The sequence below is a fragment of the Agelaius phoeniceus genome, chromosome 6 (assembly GCF_051311805.1).
Source record: "Agelaius phoeniceus isolate bAgePho1 chromosome 6, bAgePho1.hap1, whole genome shotgun sequence".
Taxonomy (NCBI): domain Eukaryota; kingdom Metazoa; phylum Chordata; class Aves; order Passeriformes; family Icteridae; genus Agelaius; species Agelaius phoeniceus.
Window position 1 is genome coordinate 60,108,798 of NC_135270.1, and position 23,375 is coordinate 60,132,172.

General features: G+C 38.6%; 1 protein-coding gene across 2 annotated transcripts in view; it reads left to right on the forward strand.

The window, feature by feature from the left end:
• The window catches only part of EXOC5 (exocyst complex component 5), a 28,178-nt gene that overhangs the window by 777 nt on the left and 4,026 nt on the right, over positions 1-23,375 (forward strand). The window contains exons 2-18 of one of the 2 annotated variants that reach the window (XM_077180842.1): positions 3,949-4,040; positions 6,330-6,477; positions 6,845-7,039; positions 11,173-11,237; positions 11,670-11,698; positions 11,845-11,954; positions 12,440-12,484; positions 12,593-12,733; positions 13,828-13,910; positions 14,392-14,601; positions 14,850-14,885; positions 15,768-15,915; positions 17,982-18,090; positions 18,772-18,892; positions 19,299-19,385; positions 21,619-21,727; positions 23,043-23,258. In XM_077180842.1, coding sequence (XP_077036957.1) covers positions 3,949-4,040; positions 6,330-6,477; positions 6,845-7,039; positions 11,173-11,237; positions 11,670-11,698; positions 11,845-11,954; positions 12,440-12,484; positions 12,593-12,733; positions 13,828-13,910; positions 14,392-14,601; positions 14,850-14,885; positions 15,768-15,915; positions 17,982-18,090; positions 18,772-18,892; positions 19,299-19,385; positions 21,619-21,727; positions 23,043-23,258 — 1,944 coding nt within the window. The remainder of the gene's footprint in view (positions 1-3,948; positions 4,041-6,329; positions 6,478-6,844; positions 7,040-11,172; positions 11,238-11,669; positions 11,699-11,844; positions 11,955-12,439; positions 12,485-12,592; positions 12,734-13,827; positions 13,911-14,391; positions 14,602-14,849; positions 14,886-15,767; positions 15,916-17,981; positions 18,091-18,771; positions 18,893-19,298; positions 19,386-21,618; positions 21,728-23,042; positions 23,259-23,375) is intronic. The other variant, XM_054634847.2, reaches the window with a different exon arrangement.

Here is a 23,375-nt window from a genome sequence, read left to right on the forward strand (position 1 = left end):
TCACACTCGCGATTGTGAGGGCGGTGAGGCCCTGGCACAGCAAAGCTGTGGCTGCCCCGTCCCTGGCAGTGCCCAAGGCCAGGTTGGATGGGGCTTGGAGCAGCCTGGGATAGTGGAAGGTGTCCCTGCCCGTGGCAGGGGGGTTGGAACGAGGTGATCTTTAAGGTCTCTTCCAACCCAAACCGTTCTGTGATTCTGTGGCTTCAGCTTCTGGCCTGGACCGTGAGTTCTCATGATGTGACCTGTGGTAAACAGAAAGTGTGTGGTGTCCCCGCTTCCTCTTCACAGGGACACGGTGTCATCCCCAGGTGTGTCTGCTCTCCAAGTCACTCAGGAGCTGGTTGTTCTTCTGCTGGGTTATCACTGGCACTCACTTTGCCCAGCCTTCAGGAAAGGCTCTTCCTGTTTCTCTGGAAGATCCTATATCTGGGGTTTATGTAAATGCATTGTGTGCATTTGAATTTATGAATCATTGTGATGGCACACAAGTGTTATGACTCACATCTTTTGGTTTGCCTAGCTTTAAAAAATGGCAGGACTAAAATACTGTGTTCCTGTAGCTGGATGCCAGGTTTTGTACCCTCCCTGCACCACTCTAGGAGCCCCTTGATTTCTCAACATGATGACAGTGCCATTCTGTTCTTTGTGGGGTGTTGAGTGTGAGGTAATTTGAATCTGGAAAGAAAACTGTGTGTTTTGGCTGCTTTGGGTCGTGCAACAACTTTTTCCATTTTGCAATAGGAATAAAGATGAAATTGCAAATTATGTGAGACTTTTGCCTGGAGTTTGGGGCTGGAAATTATGTTTTTCAAGCATGGTATCCAGTATTTCTGTCTCTTCTGCTTTCACTTCTCTTTCACTCCAAAGGCAAGAGAGTTTTTGTTGATGTCCACTAATTTAATGTTGCCTACTTGGTTAGTTTGAAATTTCTGCTTTATATAAGAACATAAAAATGTGCTTGTTATGGGAGTACCCCTTCCCTTAGCTGTCTGCTGAGGTTGAAATTTGATTTCCATATTTTCATGAGTGTGTGTTTTAAGTAAATTTCAGTACAGATATGGGAATTTGTGTAGCAGGATCTGTGCTGAAAATGTGCACAACATGGAGTGAATTCTCCCTCACATAACTTAAAGCATAATTTAACAGTGGATACTTCTAAACTGGTTTTTAATCTGGCTGTGTCCAGTGTAGTTTCATTTGTAAACACCAGATCAAACCAGGTTATGACCCACTTCAGGCATATCTCTTATTAAATCAGGAGTATTGGCTGAATGGATGGGATCACGTTAATTCATCTGGAGCCAGAGGGAAGTTCAAAGCTGAAGAAATTGACTGTTGGGGCTCATCTGATAACAGGCAAAGGACTTGCAAATGACATTTGTAATAGCTGATTTTCAGCAATTTCTGCAGAACAGGATAGGGGACTTAAAATAGGAGCTAGAAGCTGTCAGCTATGAGTAACCCTTTTATCAAGATAGCATTTAAAAAAGCAAATGTGTATGGAAGGTACAAACTAAAGTAAAAACTTCTGGAACCTGGAAAACCATGTCTTAGAAAGACACTGTTGAACTTCATTTATTCCTTATGAATCAAGTAGATTATTTTTAACACACCCTCTGTGGAAAATTGGAAGAAAAAGCTCATTTTATTTCTCTGTTGATCAGTATCCTGCACATAATATCCACTCTAGTTAATATTTCTTAAATAACATACAACAGTATTTATATGATTAAAAAACTGAAGTCTCCTGTGTAAATGTTCTTGGAAGAACAGGTATTTTCCAGGAAGGGAGCTGCAGGTGGGCTGTGTACATGTGCACCCAAGGAATATTTAGAGGTGTAGAGAGGCATAGAAGTGTATAGAGGTGAAAAAAGTTTGACATTATAATATTTTTTTGGCTTCTGAGGCATCTAAATCAGATTTCCTTAGGAGAAGAGGCTTGCAGAAAAAGTTTGTGAATGTTGTTTTACAGAAATGAAAAAAATATTCAAAGCCATTCAATGTGTGTAGGTGAATTATCTTTTAGAAGGAGAAATGTAGAAAATGTTATCTGCACACACAGTGTCAGTAAACCTTTATTCAGGGTTCTTCCATACTTGGCTTTAGTATCCTTGTAACCAGAGTGGTGAATTACAGGATCTTCAGAGGAAAAAATGTGGATTTTCATATAAAGGAGGAGTCCTGCACAGAGCCCTGAGGTAATTGGGAAGCTGGAGGCCTCCCCTAAGGGAATGTTACTGCTTTGAATGACTCATTTCACCTGTAATTAAATTACAAAAGTGTTCCAAACTTTTGGATACCCAGGTGGCATAAGGAGGGAATTTCCACTTGGCATGAAAACGTGGCCTTGTGGCTTTTGATGAAAAGGGTTCTTGCAAAGGAAACTTCACCTTGTGTATCAGGAAGGACTTGGTTAAAGAGATGAGTGACTTGCAGGGAGATTGTTTTTATGTGGTATCAACCAGTTATTTTTGAATTTTAGCCAAGGAGGCTGAGCACAACACAGTTACTTGAGTCAGTCTGTGCATGAGGAGTTACTGAGTGATGAAATTTCTGCCATGTCTGTCAGGATTCAGTGTGTAACAAACTGTATTTAAAAATCTTTTATCTTCCTGGTTAGTGGCTGGGCCTGACTGGATAGGGCATAATTTGTTTCTGAGGAAACAGACCTTGAACATGCAGTATTTGCTTTTCGACCCTCGGTTTTACTTTCAAAACTAACTCTGTAATGCTGGTTTTTCCTTCCTTATTCCTTGTGACAAAGTTTCAGACATATTGATACAGTAACCAATGGAATACCTCTTGAGATCTGTTCATATTTTATTATTTTCATTTCTTTCCAACCAAGTTTTATCAAAGGCAGTGGTGGCATATTCAGTTGTTTCATCAAATACTCCTATTAGCCAGAGCCACTCCCAGCTCTGTTTTGGGTTGTTTCACACTTCTGGAACTGTTGTTTCTTATAACTCAAAAGCTTTCTATAAAATCCTGGTGGTTGTGAGAATACTTTTCTTACTGGTCTTAGAAGTGCTGATTTTAGCACCTAATCACTGCTGCTGAAGTGATAAATATTATTTTTATTAATGATAGAAATTGGACTGTGTTTAGAGTAATTTAGTATTAACTATGTGATGAAATGTTTGAGCTGGTGTAAGTATTAAGTCAGCCAAAATTGAAGGTCTTGGGTTTATAAACGAGGCCTCTGCCTTCAGAAAATATTGTTGGGTAGAGAAATAATCTTAACTCTTTACCCTTGAGTGGTGTTTTTATGGAAGAACCAGCAAATACTATGGAAGAAACTTTGTAACCTTGAGTTTTAGTATCACTCATACCCTGTTTATTCTACTTGTGGAAATTAAATGAATCCTCTGGTTTTATGCCTTTTTTCCTCATTTTTCTCTGCTCTGTTTCTGCAGTTGCACTTGGGTTGCATCCAGTGGCATCTCATGCTGGGATTTTTGAGCTGGGTTTTTTGGTCAGTTCTTTCTGTGTGTGATGCTGTGGTGTGACAGAGTTGAACAATTGTAAAAAAAACTCTTTTATTTTGCCACACAATTTTTGTGGGCAGATGAATTCTCTGATGTGTTTTGCTGATGGCTGGCTTAGGGTGGTGTAACCTCTCAAATCAGCTGCAGGGCTCAGGCACTTTGGAATGACAAGCCACAAACTCAGCTGCAAATAATGTCATTTAGAGCCAGCTCTTCCCAGACCTGCAGCACATTCTTTGCAAGCAGCCTGATAATATCTAAACTTGATGTTCCAACTCATCACATTAAAAGCAGTGTTCTCAACAATAATTATGTAAGCCCAAGAGGTGATGCAGTAATTGCCAGCACTGTACTTTTGATTATAGTAAAGCTTCTAAACACTTTCAGAATGAGGTGTGAGCACCTGCTGAAGGAACAGCCTGCTGTGGCACTTTGTAAAGGGTTTTTCTTCTGTGGCCAGGAGCCTTTTGTGGCAGATGAATACATTGAACGACTGGCATGGAGAACACCTGGGGGAGGTTCCAGAGGTGGAGAAGCTTTCGATCCCAAAAGGTAAAAAAAAAAAATCAAATTGCAAAATGGTCAAAGTGGATGTATCTCTAATTGTACTGTTTTATTCCACATATATTCAATGTATTTATTCCACACAGACCTGTGTATAGTGGTGCTGTGTGTCCAAGGAGGTTTTCATGTGGGAGAATTGTTAACATTTGTCACCATGAGCCAATTATTCAGAACTAATTATTCAGTAATGAGTAGGGAAAGTCACTTTCTGATTGAGACCTTTTGAATGAAGGAGAATTGATATTGTTTGTGCTTGTCAGACAGTTGCTTGATTCAAGCACAATATGAGGCTTCACTGTTATGATAGTTAAGCCAATTTAATGAGTTTCTTACTTTAGTTTCCTGAGCTGCCTTGTTTTAAGACACAGTAGTGTGCAAATAAAAGGCACAGAAAGGTAGAACAGCAAGAGAGGCAGCTCTGGGGATGAGATCTCATGATAAACTAATCTGACTTACTAAAATGTCAGCAGATGAACCTGACACAGTTGAAGGACATTTCTTCTGGAGCACTCTGCCTCTTTGGAGGCATCTGAGGAGAGAAAGGATATTGTTGAATTTCTAGCAAAATGCTGAACTCTTGACATTTAGTCTGAGGCCTGCATCCTATGCAGAGCTTTATGTGTGCTGGAAGCAGGAAGCAGCCTGGAAATGCACAACATTATTCCCTGGAGCTCTTTCTCTGTGCTTGTGCCCAGTATATACATTAGGGTAGTTGATGATTTGCACAAATTCCTACTTAGTTTAACAGATTTTCTGTATTTCTGCTGGTTTGCTTGTGTGAACCTCTGGGAGGCACTTCCATATGTTTCAGGACAAGTAGGAGAAACCTGCAATAATAAATATTTTTCTTGTGGCATTTTCTAGTATTGGGCAGGGAGCCAAAATTAATATTGAAAAAGAAACATCTATTTTTTTTTTCTTTTCTGTTTTCTGCTAGAAAGAGTACTGGAGTCTCTATTTCTCATTTGTAAACCTGACCAGCAGCTGCCTCTTCTGCTTCTTTCCTTTCTCAATATATTGAGCAGTGCTGCTGAATAAGTGCAGAGTTGACACAAGACCTGTTTAAAAAACAAACCCCAGCCTGAATCAGTTTGTTAAAATTAATAGAGACTGCCTGAATTTCTCTAGGCTTTTGTTGGAAAGAATGCTTTGTGTCACTGTTGTTTAAATTTGATTTTCAATATACTTCTGTAAATTTAGATGTGTTCCTTGTGGCTTTCTGTGAAATCTGCTGCAATGTGCAGATTGAAGGAGAGGAGTCACCAACTTCTGCCTCAGTCCAGTTTCCTTTTAAGAAGTTGTGCCCTCAAGTAACTGACTGGGCTAAAAGCCTCTTCTGACATTAAACCTGGACAGCAAAGTTCTGAAATGTTTCAGATGTTTTCAGTTCTTAGCATGAGTTTTATGGCTCTGGAGGATCTGGGAGTAATCCATTCTGTGACCAATGACTGGGATATTTAGAAAATAAGAGCTGAAAATATGACTGAAATGGGACAGAATGGACAAAAACAGGAATGAGAAAGGGAGAGATGTTGAGAACAGAATGAAAAGAACAGAGGGAATTCAAGAATGCATTCAGATGTACTGTGATTGGGAGGAGTAAAATGTGAGTCTGAAAGAAAAGTTAATGATGGGAAAGGGCAGAAAAACCCTCTAAAATGGGTATAGGAAGAAGTGAAGTCAGAACAACATTATGAAATTATGACTGTATCAGTTACTTATTAATAATTACTCATTGTAATGCTGATTGCCAACTTTACAGTAACATGTGGAGAATATTTTTCTGCTGTATCCCTTACAATGAAGGGATGTAGTGGCCTAAGCTTTCTTTTTCCATATGAGGGAAAAAGAAAGCTTTTTCCATTATTTAGGGAAGATGGGGATGTAGGGATTTCTGTATCTGTGGCAGAGCCATGTTCTTGAGTGATTAATATTTTGGTGCTCCTCTCTCCTTTGGCCCACCATGCACAGAGTTTTTATCTTGTCAAAGAGTGGTACACCAGGGTGATGTAATTTAAAACAAAATTTTAGAAGCAGAATTTTTCTAAAATATTTAATGCTATATAAAAAGATTGTTGTTTTCTAAAATATTTAAATTTAAAAGTTTAAATTTATTCAATTATTTAAATCTTCAATCTAGAAACATTCCTAAGTTGGACAGAGTTAGATCAGCCTTGTATGCAAGTTGCTTTTTTTTTTTTTGAGGTCTTTTAAACTCTTCAGAAGACAGTGTCTTTCAAACTAAAGTATGTTTTCCTGTATTTTATTCTAAATCAGATTATTGGAAGAATTTGTAAATCATATCCAAGAATTACAGGTAATGGATGAAAGGATTCAGAGGAAGGTGGAGAAACTAGAACAACAGTGCCAGAAGGAAGCAAAGGAATTTGCCAAGAAAGTACAAGAGCTGCAGAAAAGCAACCAGGTAAATCCAAAGGGTAGAGTCAGTGGGAAGCTGTGCAAGTTTTCAAAGCATCCTGTGCTCCTTTAACTTTTCTTGGTACAGGGTGTTGCTGTTTGAGATAAGAACAAAGAGGATTTCATGACAATTTCTCCTGTCAAAGGAGGCTCATCTGCACGTTCCATTAAGGAGTGTTAGCAATGCTGAAAGTGGGCAGTCTTCACAATAATTTAAAGAAAACCACTAAGCTTTCTTTGGGTTGTGTATAATTAATTAATTAGCAGTTCTGAGATGCAGCACCTGCGTTCACTGGGCTTCTTCCTGAAGGAAATCTTGTGTTTCCTGTAGTACATGAAATGGAAATCATGATTTTAGTGTCTGTGTTCTCCAGGTTGCCTTCCAACATTTCCAAGAGCTGGATGAGCACATCAGCTATGTAGCAACGAAGGTCTGTCACCTTGGCGACCAGCTGGAGGGGGTAAACACGCCACGGCAACGGGCTGTGGAGGCTCAGAAGCTGATGAAATACTTTAATGAGTTTCTGGATGGAGAGCTGAAGTCTGATGTTTTTACAAACTCTGAAAAGGTAAGGGCTGTCAGCGGGATGAAAGCAGTTCAAAGCAATAAGCGGGACTGCCCTAATTACAAGCTGCTACCATGACTTACCATGGTCAGACTTCAAACCACCGAGTGACTGACTTGTTAAAGTTTCATTGTTCTGAAATGGAAATTAACAACACTGGGCTGCAGATTGCTGATAAAGCACTTGTATTCAACGATGCTTAATGTGGCAATGTTGGCATTTTTCATTTTATGAAATTATCGGAGATTTGGGAAACGCTGGGAGGGCAACTTTGGAGTGCAGTACAATATCTGCCTGTTTCCTTTGAACCCCTTGCCTCAGATCCATCCTGTAAAGCAGAACGTTTCTGAATGCAACTTCTTTGTGCAACTTTGCTCTGTTGGGTCAGTCCACTGGCCTTGGATACCTTTTTGTCACAGCATGCCTTTGGGCTTTGTGTAGTCCTGTGGTTATGTCTCCACCCTTGGAATTTAGAGGAACCAGGCAGGAAAACTTCAAAGAAACGTTCAAGCATTTTGTTTTTCTTGTGCTTCAAGAGTACGTTCATGAAGCAAATATAATCTGAGTAGTGTGACAAACAGAAATAAATTGAAGGAAAAAAATCCAGCTCTAAGCAAAAGGACACTTTGGATTTCCCAGTGCAGTTTAAATAAAATTGTTGGTTTGGGTTTGTTGGGTTTTTTTTTAATGTATCCTGAAGAATCTTCCTTCCCTCCTTAAATTCTGTGCAGTGGTATGGTAGTAGTCAGGAAAAACATTATAATATGTGGAAACAGTAAACATTCAGCAAAAATTGATTTGCACATTCAGCAGAAAAATATGTGCTTGAAATGTGCAGCTCATGGGAGACCTGAGAACAGGTTAATAGTCACCCCCTCCCCACTGAGCTGGAGGTGTCTCTCAGGGAAATGAAAAGCTAATCATTTTATATAGTTGTATTCCCAAGGAGTCACTTGCACAGTGCCTTTTGATTCATGGTCTGTGGATATGTGGTAATTACTAGTTGATAGCTTGCCCTAATTCAAGAGAGAGCAGAGGAAAATCTTCCCTGATTTCCAAGGGAAACAGAAAGGTTTCAGCATAAGGGAAGTTCTTCTATAGACAGCCTTTCCCAGAGCTGCATAAATTCTTTCTTTTTTCCTAAGGACTAATAAAACATGCATTTTACAAATATTTAATGGTGAATAACATGGTGAATAACAAAATATAACTTCAAGAATGATGTATTGTCTGCTCAAGAGGCTCAAAGAATTCAACTTTCACTTTATTTATAAATTAAAGTTTCATGATACATCCTGTTGGAGAACCAGAAAAATTTGGTAGATAAATAGGGTGAACGTGGAAATTGTAAACAAATGAATTTCTGTACACCCCAAAGAATAATAAGATATTCATCAAATCTGGAGGAAGACAAATGTAAAGGCCCTAAGTCTTGTGCCAGTCTGCAGGGGAAGGGTGTGGGAACACAGGCAAGAATTTCTGGATACAAGTTATCTTACTGGGGCTAATTTCAGCCAGGGGGATTCTTGAACTTTTCCCCCCTGATTTAAACAATAACTTGAAGAAGTGTTTGTAAAAGAGCCTGCCCAGACAGGAGCTGTTACATCTTAATGCATCTTTGTTCTAAAAATACTTCTAAAGTATGAGATAGTAACAAACATTCTTAAATGTGAAGCCTTAGTGCTTTGCCAGTGTCTTCTGATCTTCAAACTGATGGGGGTTTTAGACAATGTTTTAGAGGGTGTTATGATTTTTTGTGCTCTGCCAGCCCTCACAAGTGTGGGCTTTTCTTTGAGACATTGAGGGGACACTGTGAGAGGAGAGGCACAAAAAAGAACATAGTACAGTTATCTTCTAATTGATACTTTTCTCAATAGTGTCTGTTCTTAAAATCTGTTGGATTCCTTTCTTTCCCTGCACTCCATTTGTTGCTTCCCACTTTCTCCCAGCCATACTGAGCAATTTCTGACTTACCTCTGTGAAGATTTTCCTTGCTGGCTTGTCCCCTTTCTGTGCATTGTGTCTTCACCCTCTGAATCCTTATAATTTCCCTTGTGCTGCTAGCTAACCAATCTTTCTCCTGTACTAAAGATTCTTGAGGTGAGCAAATCACTCCAGCACAATTAAACTGTCAAAATGATCAGCAGCTCACTTGTTTATCATTCAATAACATTGTCCTGCTTAATATATTTACTCTTATTCTTATGCCCATTTCTCTGTTTATGTTCTGTACTTAATATTATTTCATTCTGCCTTTTCACTTGTGCATGTTTTGTGTTAAAATTCTCCCTTGCCATTATTTCTCTATGATTTTTCAGTTGTTTTTTTCCCAGATACATTATAGCCCTTAAGTTGTATTTTAAAAAATCAATATTTATTTTGGTTTTAATGGTTTACAGAAGCCCGATTCAATTAAAAATTAAAGATGTCCGGGTTTAAGCAGAAACTGTGGAGAATTGATTTGTCATGGCTTCTCTTGTGCATAGAAAAAGTCCTGAGTTCAATAAAATCTAAGTTAGTTAACAGCTATTGTGTGAGGAGGAAACAAAGAAAATGTTGGGTTTTTTTTGTTTGTTTTGATTTTGCAGCTTTGGTGAATAACTGCTAATATATGGACAATTGCACAGATCCCAGTTGTTAGGTATTAATGTTGCTGCAAGCTAATAGAAATAACTGCTCTTTCATTGGATTTATTTGAGGAGTGTAGCAGCTTCTGCCTTAAGAGGCTATTGTAAGCTGACAGTTCAAAACATAAGCTGCTCTTAATAGTCAGAATGGATACACTTTGAGTGCCCCTATTTTTGCTGAACAACCAGCCTGGTGTGATGCCTGTGCTCTCTATTCTTACCTGTGTGTCTGCTTCTATTCTTGAAAAGTTTTAATCCAGCCTGCTCTAAGTGGTGGCAGAATAGGATTTCATTACTTCCTTCCCTCTCACTTCAGTTCCCTGGATCATCACTAATTGGAGGAACAAGATAAACTGCAAATTCTGCATGTTCTCCATTGTGCCAGCTTATAAAGCTTTTAGTCATCAAATAATTCAGGTTGCACAAGACCTCTGAGACCCTCGAGCCCAACCTTTCCCCCAGCACTGCCAAGGCCACCACTAACCCGTGTCCCCAAGTGCCACATCCACATGGCTTTGAAATCCCCCAGGGATGGGCACTCCACCACTGCCCTGGGCAGCTGTGCCAGTGACAACCCCTTCCATGAAGAATTTTTTTCTAATGTGAATCTAAACCTCCCATGGGACAACTTGAGTCTGTTTCCTCTTGTCCTGTCCCTTGTTCTCTGGGAGCAGAGCCAAATCCCCCTGGCTGCCCCCTGGAATTTTGGAGAGTGAGAAGGTCCCTCCTGAGCCTCCTTTTCTCCAGGCTGAGCCCCCTCAGCTGCTCCTCATCAGATGTGCTCCAGTTGTGTCAGGTTTGGCCCAGGCAGCTCTGCTTAAATCCACTCAAGTTCAGTTGCAGCCTGAAGCCTTCCCCACATTTTGAAATTTGTGTTTTCCATCATTTTATTCAGCCTAGCAAAGCAGTCACTAAGCACTGCTTAGATGCACTTCCTGTGCTGACTGATGGTGGAAAAATAATTGATAAAAGGTTCTGCTGCCCAGAGCAGAGCACAGATTTGCATGCTGTGGTACCTGTTCATTAACTTCTGTAGTCATGCAGCTATTCTTATCTTGTAGCTCTGTAATTACCTGACTTCCATCTTGATTTTTGCTTTGCACCTCAGAGTTTCTAATCCATCTTACATTTCTCCTTCTTTGGGAGAATTCTCTGTTTTATTCCCGTTTTTCCCCTCTCCATGCCAAGCATGGTCATGGCTTTTTTTTTGGTATGAGCTGTTTGTCCAGACAGCTCACACACCTCCACAGACATCCCCAATGGGAACATGTAATGTGACTTTTCATCACATTTTGACCTATATTACTTTATGTTAAAGAAAAATACCTTAAGCATCTTAAAAGTACATATGGGAACTTGGAGGGGCTGATCTCTTCCACGGGTATGTCAACTCAACCAGCTTTAGAGATAGGGACTTTGTGTATGAAAATTGGACAGTGCAGGGGGAGGAAAGGAACAGCCCCAAATCAGACCTTCTTTAATGACTCTGTCATGTTTTCCTCTCACCAGATTAAAGAGGCAGCTGATATTATTCAGAAACTGCATTTGATTGCACAGGAACTGCCTTTTGACAGGTAAAAATCGATCTGAACATCTTTTTAAGAAAGTAAATCTTCACACAGCTATGATTTTTCTGATGCTTCCCTTGTCTCCCCTTTTGGTGCTGTGCTTAGGGATTCATGGAGCTTTTGAGCTGGATTGTGTGCTTATTTCTCTCTCCTCTATTCTCAAATTTGTGTTCACACACTCATGTTGTAGGATCATCTTTACATACACATCCTAAACTGCTTAACAGACTTTTAATGGGATAATTTTGCTTTGCTGACTTAATGCTAGATTTGAATTAGATGCTTGTAGGTTTTTAGGGAACTTTTCTGTCGTCTTTGTGCTGCATGTTTTCATTTTTAAGCAGAGTGCCTGCTGTTCATGATCCAGGATGCCTGTGATTTCTCATGTGATGTGGATTTGAATTTAATCATGCTATTTTTTTTTGTTGTTGTTAACAGGTTTTCTGAAGTAAAATCAAAGATAGCAAGTAAGTTATCTATCCAGTTCAATCCATATTGCTGTATTTGAATTGTTAAAGATGATTAAAGAAGTAAGCAATACTGTCAGTATTACAGTTTTTGCCTGAATTCTGTAGCCTGATGGGTTTTTGTTGTTATCCCCTTTTCTCTCCAGGTAAGTACCACGATTTAGAGTGCCAGTTAATTCAAGAGTTTACCAGTGCTCAGCGCAGAGGAGAAATCTCCAGGATGAGAGAAGTAGCAGCAGTTTTGCTTCACTTTAAGGTAAAAGCTGAGGGGCTTAATTTAAATATGTGAATAAAATCAACCCACAGCACAATAAGTGCCTGTTTTGAGTGAAGGTATTTGTGTGGGCACAACCCTCATGTCAGATAATGTGTCACTTCAGGACTGAGGTGCTCAATCTGAAATCAAGTGCAGGGGAATACAGGAGAGAGATGAGGGGGATTGGGGGCAGCATCAGTGGGGAACTTTCTAAGATAATCTTCTCTTGCATGGGTGTGACCTGACTTTCATGCTTGAGAAAGAATGTTGAAACTTGAGGTATAGATCCATGTAGAGTGGTGGTAAGTGGAGTTATGTTAGAGATGTGAGAAAAATGAGTTTGGAAAAGTCTGTGCTTTGAATGAATTCTGTTTGTTTGTTTTTTTTTTTAACTTTTTCACAAGCTTTGTATTACCTTGATTTTGTTTTGCACTGGAAACATGAACACCCTGCTCTAACATTAAGTTGTTTTTTTCCTTCCACAGGGCTATTCCCACTGTGTTGATGTGTACATAAAACAGTGTCAAGAGGTAATGCACTTTGTTTTACATCATTTCTTTATTTACATTACATTATTGATTTATTTAATCCTATAGGTTGTTGGAAATATATTCTAAAATGTGCTTCTCAATCCCTAGGGTGCATTCCTGAGGAATGATGTCTTTGAAGATGCTGCCATTCTCTGCCAGAGAGTGAATAAGCAAGTTGGAGAAATCTTTAGCAATCCAGAGACCGTGCTAGCCAAACTCATTCAAAATATCTTTGAAGTTAAACTTCAGGTATTTTAAATTTTAACATGTTGAAGTTCATTGAGGCACCTCTTAATAAAGAAATATTTCACCTGGTAATAGGAGTTAATGAGAATTTACAGTATTTGTAATCTTTGTGTAAGGGTGTAGAATCACCTCATTGCTCTGTAACAATTAGGACAGATACTCAAGCCCATATCAAATAAATCTCCTTGTGCTCTGAATACAGGGTGACTGCAAATACTCAAACTCAATATTAAAATCATTAGGGAATTGCTGTGTTCATTGGGTAATTCATGAGATGTCATACACAAGTTTGATTTCTTCTCTATGCCCCCTACCAAGAATATGTGAGGAAAAGAACTTCCACATTTCATATCTTTAATTTGCTCATTCTTGGATTTGGGTGTTGTGTGTGAGGTTAGCATTGAATAAGTGAAAATCTTTTATGTTGTGAGTACTGTCTTGCAGCTAATGCAATATTTATGAAAATCTAGAGGAATTGAAAATACTAAGTTTTTCATCCTGCAAATAGACCCACTTAAGTTCTTAAAGTCCAACAGCATGACTTTCCTTGCAAAAAGCAATTTCCCTGTAGATGTTGTTCTCATAGTGTAGAGATTGAGCTTGTGTTTCACCCCCAATTTCATGTGTCAGTTTTGAATTAGTATTTTATGCTAAATTATATTTTTGTTCAAATATTATATTTTGTTCAAATGATAAGAAGGCTCTAGGCTTGTATCTGCTTTGTGTATGTATTATGATAAGCAAATATGTAACCATCTCCTTTGCCTTGTCCACTGCAGAAATGCTCTGAGGCCTCTGGTGCTTTTGATTCTTAAAGGGGATTTTGTGTTAGTTGGTCAGACATATTTTCAAAGCCATCTGTCTTTTGTCTTTGCGTCACACATTACTGTTTTGTAGTATTAAATCACTTCTACAAGTGTTTAACCCCCTCTGTGGATAATGCAGGAAGTGTAAATTAGAGATGTAAAACCAAAGGAAAGATGAATTTCCTTTAAGTAAGATCTACACTGTGCAGGAAATTCTATATAATCTAGGAAGTAGTGAGTATTTCATTTGCTTGTCAGTTAATCTTCTAACAGATGTACCAAATTTTGCAGAGTTATGTGAAGGACCAGCTGGAAGAACACAGGAAATCAGATGCAGAACAGTATCTTAAAAACCTCTATGATCTATATACAAGGTATGTATATATCAATGATGAAATTATTGGATTGAAGCTATTGGAAAATAAACAGAATTATTGTCAAGAAAAAGGAGCCAAAAATGTAAACTTCTCATAAAAGCTGTAAATTTTTTATGTCTATTAACCTTTACAATGATGGGTTTCCTAAGGAAAATTTAAAATGGCCATTATTATTTTCAATGGGTATTATTGTGATCTTCAAGAGTAATTTTAAAACTGTGGAAAAGCCAGTCCTCCCCATCTCACTGGCAACTTGATTGCAGTGGAGCTGTGTGTAATTAAACATGAATTATGTGAAATTCTTTACTTAAATGTGAAACTGCTCCAAGTCTTAATCACCATCAGGGTTCTGTTGTGCTGTACTTTCCAAATGTGTAATGTGTAATTCATTCTGTGTACTTTACAAACGTGTAATGCTGTAATTCATCCACATTCAACCTTTTCCTCCCCTTCCCTTCTTTGTTTCTTTTGCATAAAGAACCACTAATCTGTCAAGCAAATTGATGGAATTTAACTTGGGTACTGATAAGCAGACTTTCTTGTCTAAGCTTATCAAGGCCATTTTCATTTCCTACTTGGAGAATTACATTGAGGTGGAAATTGGCTATTTGAAAAGTAGGAGTGCAATGATTCTGCAGCGCTATTATGATTCCAAAAACCACCAGAAGAGGTCCATTGGCACTGGAGGGTAAGTTCCTTTGGGGAAGTTTGATAGTTTTGAAGTGGAAGGGAGGTGGTGAGGGGAGAAAGGCTGTATTTGCCATGTCAGATGCACAGTGATGAACTGCCAAAGACCTACAGCTTTTTATAATTTGCTTTCACTTTATGTTCTGCTCAAAAATGTGTTGCTCTCAGTACATGTGAAATGTACTCAGTGCATGGTATTTGTACATACTGGAAATGAAAAATACCAGTTAAACCTATGTTTCAACTTAGGATCCAGATCCACAAAAGGACTGAAGCAAAACTAAGGTACCTAAAGCATGTATATGTGTGTATCTAAAAGCATACATTTTTTTTCACCTGCCCAGGTCTTGTGGTCCCCTCCCAAGACCTAGGAAGGGGAAAAGACCATAGCAATGTCAGTGAGAAAGCTCTTAGTGAGCCCAGAAGATGCAATGGACTTAGAGAAAGGTAAAACAAGACTTCATTATCCTCAGGGTAGAAAAACTAATGAAGGAGTAGTGAGAAGTGGGATAGGAAGTATTAAAAATCGTGTGAAGCAGAGGTGCTAAGGCTACTGCACCTTTCAAAGAGCTGCTGGGTTCAGTGTGTCAGGAATGAGGAATGATATGGAAAAAGCAGTAGTGAAGTAATTTAAAAAAAAAGCAAAGATGAAAATTTAATTTTCTTGGGGAAAATTAAATTTATTGTGGTGCGTAACTGTATGGGTTGTTTTATGCATGGAAATGTGTTGAAGCATGCTTGACTAAATAAAGAACTGCTGAGATAATGGATGAGGATGAGAGGATTTGTGGGTGTGGATGAGATAGGAAGCTCTCATTAGTGTTTGCAAGGTGACAGAGAGGATGGAGGTAAATCTGTCCAGAGAGCAGAAGTGCTGCAGGATTGCAGTGAAATCACTCATCCCACAAGGGAATGAATAGCTGCTCCCATGTGTGAATGTGCCATTCCAGAACACAGTTGACCATGGAATCAGAGGTGGTAGTTTTGCATTTACTGCCAAGTTTTGTTTTTAAAGCTTGCAAGACTTGTCTTAATGCTTGCACATCCTAAACTGTGTCTTGGGTCCTGTTTTTTGAGTTAACAACTAAAAGATGCTAAATTGTTGTTGAGTTTTTGTGTCAAAATTTCCACCTGGTGAAATCTTCTTGGGGTTTGTCTTTGTTCCAGTATTCAAGACCTCAAAGAGAGACTAAGGCAACGAACAAACTTACCCCTGGGGCCAAGCATTGACACACATGGGGAAACCTTCCTGTCCCAAGAAGTGGTGGTTAACCTTTTGCAAGAAACCAAGCAAGCTTTTGAAAGATGTCACAGGGTAAGTTTGCTTCCTGTGACCTCCCTTGGTGTGGTATCATTTGGTGTGTGAGATTCAGTCTTGAGCTCAAGTTTTTGGTTGAGGTGTGATAGGAAGGTTGTTGTAGATTTGGAAAGGAAAGGATATTTCAGTTGTCTCCTGTGTTTTTCATGGAAATGGAGCCACAGTGGAGGCTGAGGGTTTGTCTTTCCATGTGGATCTAGTTGTAATTTGGGAGTATTAATGCTGGCTGGTTTTGGAAGAAGTGGGGATGGTTAAACCTACTGGCTGCATTGCTTTTCTTACTAAATAAAACCCAAAACCTGAGAAACATTTAGTGTGGTTTTCTTTTCCTGCTTTTAAAATACACTGTTCGACAGCTGTTTTCCTGCCTCAAGTGTAATTTCTTCTTACATTAGTGAATGATCACCAATAAAATGCTGAGAGGAATAGTCTTAAACATTATTTACCTTGGTAACCCTCTACAGTTCTTTAAATGCTTCAGTCTAACATGAAAAAGGTATTTTACTTCTGATTAAATTGCTGGTTTTACTGCCTGTCAATCATATTTCTCTGGTACTTGGTGTAAATGAAAACCTTTGAAATTTAATTGCAGACTTAAATGTGATTTTTTTTTATTAGCTAAACACACTGATTTCTAGGAAATTCCTTTAACATTCTCAGTGAGCTTATGGCAAAAAAACTTCAGATGTTTTAATATTTTAGAAACTGAGTGGAGCCAAAGACAGAACAGGGTACAGACTTTTACCTGGACACCCTTGGGATCACCGCCTTCCTCAGGGTGAGAATCAGTGCTCTAAGGCAAGCAGGTGGATCATTATTTTTCTCAACATCATAGTTGCTAGAAGCAGTTGTTAAATTCATGATATAAACTGTGTTTTTTTCCACATGTGCACAACCTTTTGTTTCTGTTGAGATCAGATATAATATAAATTGTTTTAGAAGAATTCTATTTGAGTGGAAACCCCAATGGATCTTGGCACATAAGGAGATTTCCAGAATTAGGATTTTAGAATTTAGGGGTTTGCGGTCAAAGCAACTCACTTTGGACAAAAGATAAGTTAGTCCCTGGCTAACTAATTGTGGTGTTTATGTCACATAGCAGATGTGTGCAGGGTTCTGCCAGCTGTGACTGCTTTAGGAAAAATAAATTGGAAATTTTGATGTAGCCATATATTGAAACATTTCACTGTTTGGAAATCTCTGTTGTTGGGTTTTTGAGTTTTTTGGGGGGAAATACAGCAGAAATATTTGTGACTGTTGTGTAAATTACCTGCAGTTGCAGTATTAATCTTTCTTCCTTGAAGCTTTATAAAAGTCTTCACCTAATTCCTTTAGGAACCAAAGCTGGTTTTCCTAGGTACAAAAGCCCTGTCACGTTTTTCTTTAGAAAAGGGATTTACTGACAGGTTGCTGTCCAAAATCCCATGTTGCTTACAGCTCATCAAAGTCCAGATGCTGAGTGTAAATGTGGCCATTGCTGCACTTAATAAAAGTGTTCATGCTCCATTGACTCCAGCTGAACTGTGCTAAATGTAGCCCAGGTTCAGCTGCATTATTTTTGCTGCAGTGCTAAAAGAACACAAACTGGAGCTGCAGCTAACCCAGTGTCCTGCTCCTCACTGTGGCCAGTGCCAGGAGAGTGTTAAAAGAATAAAAAATACAGGGTACACATAGAGTAATCTCTTCTGTGTGCATTTTCCCAGCATCCAGTGGCATGCAGGTTAGGCAGTTCTGAGACTGCATCTGGAAAACTGTTGTAAGGACTATTAATTAATATCTTCTTTTATTATTACCCTTAGTAATTATTATTAGAAACTGTTAACACTTTTGCTTATTGTAGCATCCTGTTGTAGCTTCAGTTTACTTGTAAATGCTGAAGGGTTTATTGCTATTACAGTCTGTTCCTCAATAATTCTCTGTATGGATACTTTTCATTTTGAGTAAAATTCCAATTATTCTGGAATATCTGTTACATTTTAAGCTTATCCCCTATGCAATATCCAATAAACTTTCAAATCTATGTAGAACTGACCTTTAGGATATTTTTTTCTTTTTCTTTAAAGCTCTCTGATCCTTCTGACTTACCCAAGAATGCTTTCAGAATTTTTTCTATGCTTGTAGAGTTCTTATGTACTGAACACATCGATTATGCATTAGAAACAGGCCTTGCTGGTGAGTACAGAATTTCCTGAGCATTTCATCTCCTTGGCCTTTCTGTGCAGATGATCTTTGCTGTGCCTTATTGATTGGCCTTGTTCAGGATGTGTTGGTTAAATGAAATCTGTTTTGTGTGTTGGGGGGTTGACATTTAATGGTTTCTAAAGTGTAACTTTCATTTGGGGAATTGATGCACAGATGGAAACGTGCTTCTGTCTTTAGAAACATTTTTGTCATAGAAATTGGGACATCAGCATTCCCTTCCTCTGTATTCTGTGTCATAACAGGAGAATATTTTTGTATTAAATCACAATGTTTATAGGAATTCCATGCTTGTTTGTATATTTGTGTGCTTAGAGGGACTGTATATAAGAAAACTGCTTGTTTAAAGAAGTTAAAATCTTGACAGAGAGAACCTGTCTGTCTTGCAAGACAGCATCAAACTCACATTCTGAAGGAGTTTTTAAATTGACTGCTCTGTTTTGCCATCAGAAATGTTACCAGTTAGGTATTTCTTAGGCTTGTTACCAATATAGCTACAAAAAGAATTCTATATATGGCACCGTGGTAAATTTTTGAAACTCTAAGCCTGTGATTTAAGCATTCATGAAAAAAATCTGCATATTTAAAAAGTCATCATGCTAATTATAAGAACTGCATCTCGTTACAATTCTAATGAAACCTCCTTTGCTTCAGGCATTCCCTCTTCTGATTCAAAGAACGCAAATCTTTATTTCTTGGATGTTGTCCACCAGGCCAATACTATTTTCCATTTATTTGACAAGCAGTTCAATGATCATCTGATGCCACTGATCAGGTACCTTTTTTATGATTAACATTTCCTCTGGTCTTTTTTTTTTTTTTTTCTTTTGTGAAGAAAGCAATTTTTTTTTTTCATTTTTCATCTCTATTAAGAGGAGTTTATGCTAGGAGTAGTTCAACTTGATATTGTGGGAGGGGGAAGAAGGGAAGTTTAAACAAATTGGTTCCTTTGGAAACAAATGGGAGAGGGTGAGCTCCAGGAATACTGATAATGAGGAAGAACATGTTGCTCCATGGAGATTTTGCTGCTGCATTCCAGTGGGACTCAAGGGGGTTTGTGGCTGTGCCCTTTTCCTGCTGGGGTGGGAAATCTTCACTAAATTCTGTTGGAAGCAGCAAACCCAGCAGAGAAATTAGTTTTGATGTTTTAATACTGTCACACATCTTCTATACTGTTGCAGTTCTTCTCCTAAATTATCTGAATGCCTTCAGAAGAAAAAGGATATCATAGAACAAATGGAAGTGAAGCTGGATATGGGCATTGATAGGCAAGTAGAGATTAAAACTTTCTCATCTTTTTTTTTTAAACCACACCTTTGTGATATATGTTAACTGGCCTTTTAAACATGAATTTTTCCTCAACTCAAAATTGATATTTAAATTTTTTTAAACAGATAAACACCATTATTGTGCACAGGAAATTTAGATTTTTTGTGGCTAGAGGGTCATGTTTTCCATGGCAGATTTCTGACCCAAAAATGCTTCTGGCAGGATGTTAAAGGATTTTGCTTATGTTGAAAGAGTGCAGTAATTCACTCTTACCTTATTGTCTCAAACTGGTGTTTTTCTACTTTGAAAGAGGGAGAAATGATGATTGAAATAGGTTAAGCACTTGCAGGATTTCCATTAGGAGCAAGGTTTGACAAAAATAGGTTAAATGATTTGCTGGGATCTGTGCAGTGCTATGGATTAGACCGAGTCGTGGAAGTCTGGAGACCTGGAATAATTTTGATTCTGACATTGACTTGCTTTGAGGTTGTGACTCATTTAATCTTTTTTCTATTTCTCAGAATAAAAATGAGGGGATAGCTATAAAAATTGCAAATTAAAATCACAGCTGTTTTGCAGCAGAGGAAAATAATAAACTAACGAGCTTCATATTAGGAAATGGAGCTGTTGTGTGATGCCCTACTTCTGATTTGGGGTATTATTTTCTGCAAGTGCAAGGAGAAGGTGGAAATAGGGAGTGTAAGGTGGCAATTGAGATTTTAGCTGCTCCTGCTGTAGGTGACCTTAGAGGTTTAAACATGAAGTTGGAAGCACTTGAAGCACTGAGGCCATAAGCTCAGATGTAGATAGATACAGGTCAGTCATCAGTATTACAGTGGTTTGTATCTGTTTGTGTTAAATAATAAATTTCTTAAAGACTTAGGAGAGCAAGTTCTTGTCAGAAGACAGTATAATCAAAGGTTTATTTAAAAAAATATGTGTTTGAGCACATAAAAAAAGGGAGATGAGTTTTGAGATGAACATTCCATGTAAAATGTGTTTGTGGGGCTGTTTTGTGCTGCTTTGTGGTGCCACTGATGCTGTTGAGAATTGATTGTCCTGCTAAAAGGAATGAGTTTAAAAAATAAAGCAAAATTTTGAAACATTGATGGTTTCACCTTTATCTAATCTGGAAAAGTTCAAGTGCAGCTTCTTGAAAACCATTCACAGCAATTATCTATCTCAGTAAAAGTGATTTATTAGCCAAACAGAATTAATTCAACTGGTTTTCTCTCAGTATGTATTTTGTGTAAACATCCTTCTGGGAGTATTTAGTCCAAATGGAAATTCAGGACAATGCAAGATATTATTTCTTTAAATTTCTGTTGGTATGTGGACTTGGAACAAAGTAGATCTGAAATACAAGCCTGAGCTCTATACACAGGAATAAAAGGAGTTTTTTCCCTCTCTGCTTGCATGTAATCTTCTCCACCCCACTCCAGCTTGAATCCTTCAAGGTCTGGAATGTCCCTGACAGTTTTGTTTGGGCAGGTTGGGGGGATGAGGGGGGTGAATGACAGGGGAGGGGAAGAGAAGAGAGCCAGGGGGATGTTCCTGGCCCAGGGGGATACTGGGAGAGGTTTGCAGCCTCTGTCTCTGCTTTGCTGCTTGACCTTTGCTTTGGACTCGAAGGAAAGCAGAGCCTTGACCTTAGATAATGTTCTGAACAGATAAATCCTATAAAGGAGAAATAATTGATGCTGTAAAACTCCATTAGATTTCTGGGAGCAAGAGAAAAAATACCAAGCTCTGGCAAAGGAAGAAGTTTCTTCTTTGCCCTCACCCTTCCTTCATTTTCCAAGTGTTTTCTGAGGCTTGCTTCTGACTAATATGCAATGTGATCTAATTCTGCTAAACTCCTTGGAATGCTTCCTTCTGATTCTCTCTGAAGGATGCTGTCCAATTCCTCTGAAGAGCTAGCTGGATTTGAATGGATTACCTCACAATTCACATGTCCCCTTTAAAAGCAGCAGGCCAGCAGGCTGCATGCTCTGCTCCAAGACACTGAACTTGGAGGAAAGAGTTCTTAGGATTTTTTTTTTGGCTGGTGCTCCTTTTTCTAACTGCTTTCATAAAATCTTCTCTATAGAAAAATGTTAGATGCTGGGTTTTTTCCCTCATTGCTTCATGCTGCTTAGTTTTGTCCAGAATTGTGTCAGTATATATAAATATAAAAGTCAAGGAAATGAAAAAGTTGCCTTCAAAACCCAATCTGTATTTGTAACTTTAAAGGACACTGAATTGTATGATTGGACAGATGAAGCACATCTTGGCTGCAGAGCAAAAGAAGACAGATTTCAAACCAGAAGATGAGAACAATGTTTTGATTCAATATACAAATGTAAGTAACCAAAGTCTCAGCTCATGAGTGTTCTCAGGCACAAGATGCTCCTTACCAAACCCCCATTAGACAACATGTGCATTTACTTAATTTACTTCCATTTTGCACCAAGCACCTCCAAACTCTGTTGTGGACTATTTTGTCAAGCTGAAAAGGAACATGAGTAGTTTTTGTCTAGTGTCAGACACAAATCAGTGGGTGCTGGAGAAACTGGCACATTCTTTCCCCTCCCAAGAGGCCCAAATTTGGAACAAGGCTTTTAGCTGATAATTAGCTTTAAGCTATCAGTTTCAGAAAATCAATTATCAGGTACTCTTCAGTTGCTGGGTGCTTTTTCCTCTCAGAATGGCAGGAACATGGCAAAGCATCACAGGTACAGCATGAACATTTTGCTGCAGTGTTCTCTCCACAGTGAATGTCTCTGAATCCCAGCCTAGGGGCTGCTGGAGTAGCTCACATTAGGGAAAAAGGCAGGGAGAAGTAGGGAAAAAACTCAGTGGGAAGAAGTGAGAGCATTCCCTAAATGCCTGCCACCAGGTGGGAATGGGAGAAGTGCAGCAGTAGGACACAGACTGTGGTACTCTGTGGAAAGGTGAAAATCCCTGTATGGCTCTTAATTTGGATTTATGATTGTGACTCACAAGAGGTTTTTAATCACACACCCCTTTGGTGGATCACTAAATTAAAAATCCAGATTAAAATGTTCTATTCTGAATTGCTATGAACTATGACTTATTTGAATATTTTCTTGCATCCATCTTTCTACTTGCATTTTTGCACCTTAGTTTGGCAAATAAAAAGATATGTGGAAAATTATTAATTAGAGAATAAACTTTTGCAACACATCATTGAGATTAATCAAAGTTAGTAACTGATGTTCAACTTACAATGTGGAAGAAAGTAGATTGGCACAGACATATTTTATGAAAAATCCTTTTGTCAGGATCTTTTCTCCTGAGAAGCTGAGAACTTCAGCTTCTTCATGTTTTGGAGAATTGTTTACCCAGCATGTGAAATTGTTTTTATTTGATGACCAATGACAGCCACCTGTGTCATGGTTGTGAGCAGTCACAATATTGTATTACCATTCCATTCTTTCTTTGCTAGCTTTCTGATGAAATCCTTTCTTCTATTCTTTTAGTATAGTTTTAATATATAATTTTCTTCTAATATAATATATATCATAAAATAATTAATCGGCCTTCTGAAACACGGAGTCAAGATTCTCATCTCTTCCCTCGTCCTGGGACCCCTGCGAACACCACCACAGTAGATTACCTAATTCTTACTTATTTCTTTCTATTTTTTAATCTAGGCTTGTGTTAAAGTGTGTGGGTATGTTAGGAAACAGGTGGAAAAGATCAGGAATTCCATGGACGGCAAGAACGTGGACACGGTTTTGATGGAGTTTGGGGTTCGTTTCCATCGCCTCATCTATGAGCACCTCCAGCAATATTCCTACAGCTGCATGGGGGGAATGCTGGCCATTTGTGACGTGGCTGAGTACAGGAAGTGTGCCAAAGACTTCAAGGTGAGCCTGTCTGTGTAGCTGTGATATTTTCTGAAAAATCCCTTTGCCAGGATTTTTCTCCTGAGAAGCTGAGAGGCCTCAGGAACAAAATGTAACCAATGGTTATCTGCTGCTGTG